This window comes from Panulirus ornatus, chromosome 23 (genome assembly GCF_036320965.1).
Source record: "Panulirus ornatus isolate Po-2019 chromosome 23, ASM3632096v1, whole genome shotgun sequence".
Lineage (NCBI taxonomy): Eukaryota > Metazoa > Arthropoda > Malacostraca > Decapoda > Palinuridae > Panulirus > Panulirus ornatus.
Window position 1 is genome coordinate 7,849,802 of NC_092246.1, and position 13,566 is coordinate 7,863,367.

At 40.2% G+C, this 13,566-nt stretch overlaps 1 protein-coding gene across 1 annotated transcript in view; it reads left to right on the forward strand.

Annotated features, from left to right (window-relative positions):
• The window catches only part of LOC139756773 (O-acyltransferase like protein-like), a 57,953-nt gene extending 49,906 nt beyond the window's left edge, over positions 1–8,047 (forward strand). The window contains exons 14-17 of the mRNA XM_071676546.1: positions 637–832; positions 2,035–2,177; positions 6,052–6,163; positions 7,055–8,047. Of these exons, the coding sequence (XP_071532647.1) occupies positions 637–832; positions 2,035–2,177; positions 6,052–6,163; positions 7,055–7,215 (612 nt within the window). The 3' untranslated portion in view covers positions 7,216–8,047. The remainder of the gene's footprint in view (positions 1–636; positions 833–2,034; positions 2,178–6,051; positions 6,164–7,054) is intronic.
• Positions 8,048–13,566: the final 5,519 nt, after the last annotated feature.

Below are 13,566 nucleotides of genomic sequence, written 5' to 3' on the forward strand. Positions count from 1 at the left end.
TGAGGACAACATGTGGTATGAAGTGATTTAATGAAGTAAGTAATAAAAGGATAAGAGAGAGGCACGGTAAAGAAGAGTGTGGTTGAGAGAGCTGAGGAGGATTTGCTGAAATGTTTGAGTGTATGGAGAAAAAGTGAGGAGAGGTTGACAAAGAGGATGTGTCTCAGCAGCAGAGGTGAAAGGGATAAGGAAAAAACCAAACTGGAAATAGAAGGATGGAGTGAAAAATATTTTGAGTGGATAGAACTTGAAAATACAGGCAGGTGAAAGGCATGCAAAGGATAGAGTGAAATGGAATAAAGTGGTATACAGGGGTTGATTTGCTATCAATGAGCTGAACCAGGGCATGTGAAGCTGCTGAGGGGAAAGGTCTGTGGGGCCCGGTTGTGAATATGGGACTGTGGTTTCATTGCATTGTACGTGACAGCTTGAGAGTGGGTGTGAACAATAAGGCCTTTCTTTGATACTGTCACTACTTTGCTAACTCTGGAAATGGCGAACTAGTTTGAAAGCAAAGGAAAAAATATGTACTTCTTAGTCCCTGGGTTTCAACCTCACAATGTAATGCTGTTGTATTTTACATTTTATGTATGTATCAGCTTAATACAACCAGGCTTTGTTTGCTGCTCTGTTTAGTGGCAAGTGGTGGCAGGCTGGACTGTGGCTGTAACTACGGGGTTCCTGGTTGTGTATGGCATATGGAGTTATAATACCGTGCCTCCAAAAGCCCAGTACGACGTGGTTACCCAAGTGGTGTATGGAGGGCTGCAGCGGACTGCTTGGGGTGCTGCCGTAGCTTGGGTTGTTTACGCCTGTCATAATGGCTATGGAGGTGAGGCCCGGCTCAGTCAGTTCGGGATTTATTGTCATGAAGAAAATGTACTGTGTGGAAGAATATTTACCATCACATTGTACGGTATGGAAGAATATTTATCATCCCAGTGTACATTGTGGAAGAATGTTTATCATCCCAATGTACAGTATGGACGAATGTTAATCATCCCAATGTACAGTGTGGAAGAATATTTATCATCTCATTGCGTATATTATGGAAGAATATTCATCATCTCAGTGTACAGTATGGGAGAATATTTATCATCCCAGTGTACAGTATGGAAGAATATTTATCATCTCATATTGCATATATTTTAGAATATTTATCATTCCAATGTATAGTATATACAGAAGAATATTTATCATCTTATATTGTGTATATTATGGAAGAATATTTACCATTTCATATTGTGTATATTATGGAAGAATATTTATCATCCCAGTGTACAGTATAGAAGAATATTTATCATCCCATATTGCATATATTATGGATGAATATTTATCCTTCCAATGTACAATATGGAAGGATATTTATCATCTCATATTGTGTATATTATGGAAGAATATCTATCATCTCATATTGTGTATAAAATTGAAGAATATTTACCATCCCACTGTACAGTATGAAAGAATATTTACCATCTCAGTGTACAGTATGGAAGAATATTTATCATCCCAGTGTACAATATGGAAGAATATTAATCATCTCATATTGCATATATTGTAGAAGAATATTTATCATTCCAATGTATAGTATGGAAGAATATTTATCATCTTATATTGTATATATTATGGAAGAATATTTACCATTTCATATTGTGTATATTATGGAAGAATATTTATCATCCCAATATACAGTGTGGAAGAATAATTATCATTTCATATTGGGTATATTATGGAAGAATATTTATCATCTTAGATTGCGTCTATTATGGAGGAATATCATCCCAATGTACAGCGTGGAAGAATTTTTACCATCCCAGTGTACAGTACAGAAGAATATTTATCATCCCAATGAGCATTATGGAAGAAGGTTTACCATCCCAGTATACAGTGTGGAAGAATATTCATCATCTCATATTGCGTAAATCATTTATCATGGAAGAATATTGATCATCTCATATTGCGTATATTATGCTTGAGGAACATTTTCATCTTGCCATATCATTATATAAAGTCGTCCTTGGGTCTTTACGCCAGGTCTGGTGGACGAGTTCCTCTCCCACCCTGTGTGGCAGCCTATCAGTCGTTTGACGTATGACATATACCTGGTGGCCTTCCCATTGCAATTTGCTCTGGCTTACTGTGCCAGGAGCCCTTTTTACTACACACATCTTAACAAGGTAAAGTATAACGTTATTCCATCCAGGTTTATTATGTCATTAATGTAGAATGCTCAAGACCATAAAATCTGAGGATTGTGAATGAGATTTATTAAAGAAAAAAAAGGAATTAGAGGGTGTTCACATCACTTTTAAGACATTCATTTCCTAACAATCATTTGATAAACTGATACAATTATTGTTTACAGAACTGTTAAGAGCCTTTAGGTTTTGAATCAGAGGGGAGAGGTGCGCTGAAGTTGATAATTATCCCTAGATAAAAAGTAAATGGAAATTGAATTTGTTTCATATTCTGTTTGTTGTCATTACTCCACTACCAGTTTAATGAGATGAAGCAGCATCACCCTTGGTTATGTGGTGTGAGGAAGTCGTTAGAAAAATGCATGGATGAAAGTTTTTTAGGATATGGCCATATGGACTGTATTTCTAAATATCAAGATGTTTAGCAGTACAGCAAAAGGTATGAGGAGAAGAGATAACTATAACAAAGATGGATAAGTGTAGTAAGACAACTGATTAAAGCTCATATCTTCATTCCTCATTATATCATTCATTTTAATTCCATCCATACTAAACAAGTTATCCATATCTACTATTCTTAATTTTGGCTTCATTCCTATCGGTACATAAGTATTTGGACGTGTACTGCTACTTGCATGTTTCTAACTCTACTTCATTTTTTTACAAGGGATTTCGTGCACCCTTGCATGACTTTCCTTTCATCTTAAGCTTTCCCAAGTATTTAAGTATTTATATTAATACACAACTAACTGTTCTTCATTATGCAAACTAATCATACATTCTGATTATTTTTTATTTTTAGCAAAGTAGATATGAAACTCGTAAGATTACTTCATTGACACTAGAAAAACTCAACAGAAAGCAATAGGAAGTTAGACAACAGAAAAAGATTTGGGTGTCATATATGAGAAAGTAGAATTCAGATGATACATTAAGATAGCACTTTTATGCCATTTAATGAGAGGTGTAGCTTAGAGAAGTTTAAGTACACAAGATAGAAAATTACTCATGAAAATGTTTGATGTATACATAAGCAAAATTGGATACTGCTGTGCCATATGGTAACCACTTGGACAAACAGAAAGAAACACATTAGAGAGAGAATGCAGAAGCAGATCACAAGCAAAATTGAGGGACAGGACAGATGAACTACCATATAAAAAGCTGAAAAAATGAAAGTATATAATCTAAAGAGAAGAGAAAGATGTACAATAATCCACGAATGACGACAAATTGAAGGTATGAAGTAAGACATATTCAATCTGAAAGCATACTGAAAATGTATGACACAAATTGAAAGCCTAGCTAGAAAGCTGGGGCAAATGTTAGATGTATTCCAAGGAGGAACAAGAAACATGCCTAGAACACATACAGAAATTTTGTAAGAGACATGGCAGGTGGTTGACATCAGCCCATGAATCCAGCAGAATGAATAACTATGTCATGCAGGTGGCAGTAATGAGGAATGCTAAATTATTTATCATGTTAGATGTGCAGTGAGCACAATGCACTAGCCTTGCTGTTTTAGCATAGTCTTGTAAGTGATCATTTGTGTAGGTATTCCAACCTTCTCCCTCCACTTTTAATACATAGATCCCATTTGCTTATTTTCTCCACTTGATGAGACTGTTTCTGCGTTCCCTGGGCTATATTCTATGTCATATTGTGCATGTTACTTTCCCTGTCATTCATAACACCACATCAGGTATTGTCCTCAGGCATTTAATGTGCAATATGTCCACCAGCTCCCATTCCTAAGTGCAGTGGGGAGGGTCATTAAAAGGAGTTATGGGGTTACATAAGTAACAAACTGACAAACTGTGAATGTTTCGTACTTGCTTGCCTTTCATGCTTGGATATTACAGATACGTACTTATTTTCTTTTTCTTTCAAACTATTCGCCATTTCCCGCGTTAGCGAGGTAGCGTTAAGAACAGAGAACTGGGCCTTTGAGGGAATTTCCTCACCTGGCCCCCTTCTCTGTTCCTTCTTTTGGAAAATTAAAAAAAAATAATGAGAGGGGAGGATTTCCAGCCCCCCGCTCCTTCCCCTTTTAGTCGCCTTCTACGACATGCAGGGAATACGTGGGAAGTATTCTTTCTCCCCTATCTCCAATTTGGTCTCCCACTTCTCCTCGTTCCCTCCACCTCTGACACATATATCCTCTTGGTCAATCTTTCCTCACTCATTCTCTCCATGTGCCTAAACCATTTCAAAACACCCTCATCTGCTCTCTCAACCACGCTCTTTTTATTTCCACACATCTCTCTTACCCTTACGTAACTTACTCGATCAAACCACCTCACACCACACATTGTCCTCAAACATCTCATTTCCAGCACATCCACCCTCCTGCGCACAACTCTATCCATAGCCCACGCCTCGCAACCATACAACATTGTTGGAACCACTATTCCTTCAAACATACCCATTTTTACTTTCTGAGATAATGTTCTCGACTTCCACACATTCTTCAAGGCTCCCAGGATTTTCGCCCCCTCCCCCACCCTATGATTCACTTCCGCTTCCATGGTTCCATCCGCTGCCAGATCCACTCCCAGATATCTAAAACACTTTACTTCCTCCAGTTTTTCTCCATTCAAACTTACCTCCCAATTGACTTGACCCTCAACCCTACTGTACCTAATAACCTTGCTCTTATTCACATTTACTCTTAATTTTCTTCTTTCACACACTACCAAACTCAGTCACCAGCTTCTGCAGTTTCTCACATGAATCAGCCACCAGCTGATATATATATATATATATATTTTTTTTTTTTTTTTTTATACCTCGTCGCTGTCTCCCGCGTTTGCGAGGTAGCGCAAGGAAACAGACGAAAGAAATGGCCCAACCCCCCCATACACATGTACATACACACGTCCACACACGCAAATATACATACCTACACAGCTTTCCATGGTTTACCCCGGACGCTTCACATGCCTTGATTCAATCCACTGACAGCACGTCAACCCCTGTATACCACATCGCTCCAATTCACTCTATTCCTTGCCCTCCTTTCACCCTCCTGCATGTTCAGGCCCCGATCACACAAAATCCTTTTCACTCCATCTTTCCACCTCCAATTTGGTCTCCCTCTTCTCCTCGTTCCCTCCACCTCCGACACATATATCCTCTTGGTCAATCTTTCCTCACTCATTCTCTCCATGTGCCCAAACCATTTCAAAACACCCTCTTCTGCTCTCTCAACCACGCTCTTTTTATTTCCACACATCTCTCTTACCCTTACGTTACTTACTCGATCAAACCACCTCACACCACACATTGTCCTCAAACATCTCATTTCCAGCACATCCATCCTCCTGTGCACAACTCTATCCATAGCCCACGCCTCGCAACCATACAACATTGTTGGAACCACTATTCCTTCAAACATACCCATTTTTGCTTTCCGGGATAATGTTCTCGACTTCCACACATTTTTCAAGGCTCCCAAAATTTTCGCCCCCTCCCCCACCCTATGATCCACTTCCGCTTCCATGGTTCCATCCGCTGACAGATCCACTCCCAGATATCTAAAACACTTCACTTCCTCCAGTTTTTCTCCATTCAAACTCACCTCCCAATTGACTTGACCCTCAACCCTACTGTACCTAACAACCTTGCTCTTATTCACATTTACTCTTAACTTTCTTCTTCCACACATATATATATATATATATATATATATATATATATATATATATATATATATATATATATATATATATATATACATATATATTTTATTCTTGGGGATGGGGAGAAAGAATACGTACTTATATATAAGCATATAATATTTTGATCAGTTTAAAGGAAATTATAGACAAATGAAGTTATCCATTATCAGATAATAGAGACTGTGGCTGGACTGATCATATCTTTTGGCATCGCGGTGCTGGTCTCACTCACTGTGGAGGCGCCCATCATCGGCCTCGAGAAGATACTTCTTGGACGTCCTGGTAAGAAGTATGGGTAGTGTTGTGTTTTGCTTATCCTGCTGATATAAGTTGCCTTAGCAATTCTGGTGGTGAGTTTTCGTTTGCTGTTGTCGTGTCTTGATGATAGTAATGGTAAATTATTTAACCAAACCATTTTGTTGTTGATAAGGATAGTTGAACATGCAGATGGTGGTATGAGAGGCAAGTCCACTTACATTTATGCCAAGTTCTGGTGATTATGGTGATGAATCTTCATGCTTGTGTAATATTTTCGTTATGTTGCCTCTTTAGTAGACTTATCAAGATGTTTCTGTCTGATCTTTGTGATGAGTTCTCTATTTGTTATACTGCATCTATGTTTCGGATGACTAGTCTTAGAAATGATGTTTTGTGGCTTGTTGATCGTGTTAAGTCTTCTGTCTGCATTATTATCATCATTTATGCTGGTAGTGATCCTCATTAAGGTATTGAAATGTTTTAGTGATTCCAGTGTATGCCTTCAAACTCCCTTGGGGAGGACGGCAATAGTCTCCATAACCAGTGAACTCCAGTGTCGCTTCTTAACCTTTAGTGCCTCACCCTCAACAGGCCTCCGGCATAAGACAAGTCTAGCACAGTGCTTGCAGAGGCTTCTACCTAATGTTCCTACTGACTACTACCCAATGCTCGTGACAGATGTTCCTACCAACTTCTGTCCAACGTCCCTGCCTTAATGTCCCTACTAACTACTTTCATCTACTGCTCCTTCCATCTTTCCAGAAGGCATTGCTATCACATGGTGCTCATTTTATGTTTTGGTTTCATAGGTGTTTTACTATATTTCAATTTTAAGTTTTCTGTTTGTTATTTTTTTCTAATACTATTCCTGTTGTGTTCATTGACAAAACTCAAAAGGTATTTTCTTCTTCCCAGATAGTGGTAGAGGTGCCCCTCCTCCAGCAGCCCCTGATGGTCAGGTTAAACAATCAGGGCAAGACAATCCAGCATTCAACTCTGAGATAACAGAACGAATAGTTGAGAATGGCACCAGTTCTCCAGACAGTGATAATGTAGAAATCGTATCCAAAATGTGATTGTGATATGCACTCATGGAACATGTTCATTTTTCACGTTCTGGATTGTTGGGCAAATGTCACCCCGATGATGCAGATTGCTTTGTACAAAATTTCACCTTTTCGCCAGCTGATTATGCAGGTTTTTCATAGTGAATTGGATTATGTATTGTAAGGCCTAACTAGGCTCTTGTATTGTCAGGGTTGCTATGGGTGCAATGCTCATCAGTGAGGCAAGTAGGCATTGCCTAAGCTAGTCAGTAAGCGGAGTAAGCAATACCTAAGCCAATCAGCAAGCCTAGTAGGCAGAGCTTAAGCAGTGCTCTGCATGCTGCACTCAATGTTGGTGGCTTCTCCAGTGTTTACTTTTAGTGTGAGGTTGGAGAATACTTCCTATTACTTTTTTTCAAGTTAATACATAAATTAACTGTATTTCACCATACTTCTACAATATTGCCGGATGCACATATCATAAGGAATTTTTCAAAACCCTTCCTTTGATTATATAGTACTTGTAGAAACATGATTTAATGGGTTCATATATTCTGGAGAGTATTTATACTTGTGTGCAAGATATTCAAAAGAGGATCATCTTCAAAATGTTGCAGGAAGAAGGTAATGACAAGTTATGTGAACATTTTTGGTCATGTACCAAGCACAGGGTTCTGGTTCTGTGGGGGTTATCATCATGAGATGGTCTTGGGGGGAGTGTGAGGTTTGTTATGGTGCAACCTGCATTGATGGCTAGTAAAAGGATTGGTATCACACCAGGTGAAAATAATGAAAATGAATAAAAGATATTTGTTTGTCATATTTAGATGAATAAACCTTTTGGAAAAACTATATCCATTGAGCAGACAAATTTATTTCTTCCTTAATGAGATTTAAGAAAAAGAGACAAAACTTCGTGAATTAGTTTCTTTTTTAGTTTGAATATGTTTACAAATGTTTAGTTTGTTAAAGGAGTGGGATATATGAGAATAGGTTGCTACACTGTGAGATAGATGGGAGATTTTTTTATTCCAGCTTGGGAGTTGGTTCTGAAATGGTATGGTTAATGACCTAGTTATACAGTATGGGAGATAGTTCTGTGCTCATAGGGCCCCAACCCTTGAACTTTACGATGTCCTGCTTCTACTTCCATAGCAAGATCGTGTCTGGAGCAGGTGAGTGAGACCTCATTTGCACAAGCTGTTCCTCTGTGCTGTATGATGTACTGAAACAAGAGCCCGCCATCTATAGCCAAACCATGCTGATCAGTTCAAGGTTTACCTTGACTGCTTCGTATCCCCTGGTTCATCCATCTGCCAACACATTGGCCACCATATACCACATCAATCCAATTTGTTCTTTTCCACACATGCGTCTCTCACTCCTCAGTGTACAGGCTCCAGTGTCCTAAAATCTCTTTCAGTCCAACCTTCCATCTTCATGATGTCCCTCTTCCCTTCTCTTCCATCCACCTCTAACATGTACATCATCTTAATCATCCTTTCCTCATCCTTTTGATTCACTTGATCACATCTAGGCTATCTCAATCAGATCGCACCTCTTTCTTCCTCTGCTATTCTTTACATAATACTGTAACAAATTTTTACTTATAAGTCTTATTTTCTAATTGATTATGTTTAGAAAGTATAGAATTATTCCCTTGAAACTTTGCTTTTGTGATCAAGACTGATATTTTGAAACCTATTTTTCAGAACATTCCTGAGACACTCATTGCCTAGTAGCTGATGTAAAAGTTTCCAGTAACATAAATAGTTAAAAGTTTCCAGTAACATAAATAGTAGTTAAAATTTTCCAGTAGCATAGATAAGAGTAGAAATATAAGGGCCTTAAGCCAACCAGTTCAATTTGGATCTAGTTGCCTAAGTGGTTACATATACATACATTTTTCTGAGATGACATCTAGAGGCTGCAAGCATCTGGCAGACGCATTTTGGTATGTATGCGGCTAATTTATCAAAACAAGAGCGAAAAAGTACCGTACACCCAAGCAGCATCAGCTAAGATGTGCCAGGCCTACTAGGCATAGTTCGACATGCCTGTGTACCCCTGGGCTCCTCTTTTCACCTGCGATCAATGCAAAAAACTACTCTGGAGGGTGAGATAGACAATTGTTGCTCATTTGGATGGCGGTATTTTACAACATTTAGAATTTTTAAGATTTAGAAAAATTCTAATCTTTTTTATTTTCAATGTTATTGAAAAAAATATCATATGGAATATGTTGAGAGAATCTCTTACACATTAGTCATGAGTGAAATAGATTTATAAACAAATATATGATTTTTTCATGCTCACAATTTTATATTGTTCTTTTGCAGGATGGTAGAGAGGGGATAGAGAGCCATGAAGCTCACTATCCCAAGAATTTGGCGGGAACCCACTGACCACTCAAGCAATTGCTACTTCTGCATGGTGGACCTTCCAAACGTTGGACTGGCAAGACTGCACCTGCTATCACATATCTGAACCATCCATCATCCATATCCCCGGTGCCACACGGCCTTAAGCTCCCTGTACCCACTCCTCCAGAGAGAGAGCAGCCATCGTCAGAAAAGACCAGCAAGTCAGAGGGGGAGGAAGACGTTGTAGATCCAGATTACAATTCCAGAGTTGCAGCTGAGGAGAGAAACCCATGCTACTACAATTAAAAATACTTCAAGGACTTGATCAGAGATCTTGGTCTCACAAAGTCCAACGCTGAGCTTTTGACATGTAGCCTCAAGCTGTGGAACTCAATGGATGAAAGTGAGCAAATGGCAGATCAGAGGAAGTGTCACTTAGGTTCTTCCAGTTCCTTCACCCGTCAAGATGGGCTCTGTTTCTGCCACATTGTAACCAGTGCGTTTGAGGCAATTGGAATCGACTGTAATCCGAACGAGTGGCACCTCTTTACTGACAGCTCATTCAGGAGCCTCATAGCCGTACTGCTCCATAACGGGAACAAGTACCCATCTCTTCCCCTGGCTCACTCGGTGCACCTCAAAGAAGAATACAAATGTCAAAACCTTGCTAGACGCATTGCAGTATGATGACTACAGTTGGGAGGTCATTGGAGACTTCAAAATGGTAGCATTTCAGATGGATTTCCAAGGTGGTTCTACTTAGTTTCCCTGCTATCTTTGCCTTTAGGACAGCAGGGACACCGCACTACCACACCCAGAAAGTGGTGATGCCACCACTGCACATAAAATTAGGCCTTATGAAACAATTTGTCATAGCTCTAGATAATGAGTCTGCAGCCTTTAAGTGCCTTCAAGTCTTCTTCCTTAAGCTGTCTGAGGCAAAGGTCAAAGCTGATGTCTTCGCAGGACCACAGACAAAGAAGACCCTGGAGTGCAAAGAATTCCTTAAGAAGCTCACTAAGAAGGAGAAAGCAGCTTGGTACAGCTTTGTCGCAGTGGTACAGGGCTTCCTGGGCAATTACAAGGCTGAAAGCTACGTGGAGCTGGTTGAGACTGTGGTGAAGAACTACAGCAAAATGGGCGGCCGGATGTCCATCAAAGTCCATATCCTTAACAATCATCTTGATAAATTCAAGAACATGGAAGCGCATTCAGAGGAGCAAGGCGAATGCTTCTACCAGGATATACTGGACTTTGAACGCTGTTACCAAGGAACATATAACAAGAACATGATGGCAGATTATATTTGGGGTCTGATTCAGGAAAGTGATTTACAGTATAATCATAAAACGTGAAAAACTACTTGCTTCTAAATGTTTTGTGATCACTTTTGTTTAACATTACTGTAAATGCATGTTGATTTTTATTCACTGACTTTATGTGAATGAAAATGTGCAAATTCATCTGTTGTCCAGTTGGAAATAGGTAAATTTCTGAATATCTGTCCGGGTGACAAAATCAAAGTTTGAAGGGAATATTAGCCTTTTTCTCTTTTTTTTTCTTTACCCATAGGGAATTAGGAAATAACACTTACTACCCAAGAACAAACTGTGTTACACAGTGCATAATCAACCCACTTTGCACCACATAACATCCTCAGACATTTAATTTCCAATACATCCTCCGTCTTCCTTTCTTATGCATTCAACGCCCAAGACTCATATCCAAGCAACACCTGTCTTTGCCCAGGTAGACAGTGAAGTTACCTTCCACATATGCCTTATTGTATCCAGAACTATAGCCCCTCTCCCACCCCATGACTCATTTTGGCCCCTATGGTCTCATTCAGTGCAATGTCTTCTCTCAAGTACCTACAACACTCCTTTTCCTTCCTACTCAGGCTGCTCTCTAATCATCCTCCTGCTGCACCTCATTACCTCAGTTTTCTTCACACATACTATTAACATTTTCTTCTCACACACCAACCCAAACTCTGTCACCAGCTGCAAATAGAAGCTGATTTACGTCCAAGCCCCTAGAACTCCTCAGTACCCACTTTTTCCCTCCCTCCACCCACACACCACACCGCAGACATGCCCCTCGCCCTCAAATTCTTTGGCTCGCCTCCCTCGTCACCCTGACCCTGAGCAAACTATACACCATTGGAGACAGAACACAACCTTTGACGCTAACCCACCATCATCGAAAGCTCATGTACCCTCCTCTCTTTGTACTTGCTTTCCTCTCCATACAAGAACTCCTCACTCAGTAAACCATTGATTCTTTGTACCGTCCCCAAGGCCTTTCTGTCGACCTTGACATGTTCTGTTATCTGTTTATTCATCTATATCTCTGATGCGTTTTCCCTCGGGGGTGGTCATGGCAAAAGTCTCCATAACCAGTGAACTCCAGTGCCACCTATTAGCCTTTAGTGCCTCACCCTCAACAGGCCACTGGCAAAGGCCAATGCTAGTGCAGTGTTTCCAGAGGCTCCTACCTAATGTTACTTTCTACTAGGCATTTCTACCGAATGCATCTGTCTATTACTCTCGCTTAATGCTCCTACCTACAACTTCTATCTACTGCTTTTACCATTTTGCCTAAAGGCCGTGCAACCGCATGACGCTCATCGCAGGAAGCCCAGAGTTGCGAACAATGAGTTGTGCGAGTTGTCAAGTGCTGTGTGCGAGAAGGGGAGATTGTGTTTGCGGACAGAATACCAACAGTCCATTTGTGGATGATTCAGAAAGAAAACACTGCTACCTGGATCGGAGGAGTACAGCTTGACAACCACTGAAGTGCTGGCTCTTTATGCAGCCGTCACCAAACTCTCCTGCTACCCAGACGGTCAGTATCAGTAATATACAGCTCCCTTGTTCGTGGCTGCCTACCAACTCCTCCTCACCATGTGCTCTCATCAGATCCATACATGCCACCTTCACTACATTATCTACATCTCAAGTATTCCACCAAATTCTTCAAAGCAACTATACACCTGGTCCACTCATCATCTACCTGTTCTGAAGTTACGTTACTCTCCAATCAAATATTCAGTGCCTGCCACCAACATCTCAATAACCACTTTCCCCCCACACAGCTTACAGGCATACTACTTGTTTGACATAACTCCGTCATTCTGACACCTACTTTTGTCCCTCTCTCAGTCCGTGGGCACCACACTTAAGGGCCGCGCACACGTTGGATAGCCTGGGAATCTGAACTGTAATCCCTTCCACTCTTGAGGCTCTGCTATGCTTCATGTTATACAGGGCTTTCACCACAATTTGCCAGGACTCTCTCTGCGTACCACCTCATACCAGAAACACCATATCTGCCACCCTATCATCCTACACACTAACAGTCTTTCACAATAATCACTCCGTCTCTTTTTTACCCCTCTTATTTGCCAGTCACAACCCTCAGTTCCTATCACTGTTACTCCCATTTGTTCTTTTGCTCTCTTCACGTTATTCCCTCAAAATTTCATTAATACTCTCGTTGACCACCATACAAACAAGAAAAAATGATGACAAGCAAGATAGAAAAATAACAGCAAAACAGCAGCACAGAAAGGAGAAAAGGCTGCAGTTTTTTTTTAGTGTACTCCGCTGGACAGCACTGGGGGTTTCCATCTGTCACTCGGGTTTCTCTCCTCTTCATCCAAGCTTTGATTTAACTTATCACGTCCTCAGTGGACTGCAATCATTCGGGTTATTTTCATTGGTAATTTTTCTCGGCCTAACTTTCTTGGGACGGTGGACTGAATGGCCATCGACTGCTGTGTGGTCACTGGGCCAGAAATGTTAAGACCGGATGAATCTGTCATAATTTACGACACCTCTTGTCTTCATAGTATCATTACCGATTCATGGGTCAGTATCACGACTTTTATGTTATCAGACAAAAAAAATTGTAACCACTTTACATGAAGCCTAATTAATGCTCTGGCATTTTGAGGAAATGTAATCTACTATAGTCTACCTTAAGATTGAGAGTTTTCTTTGATGACTGCTTAAAG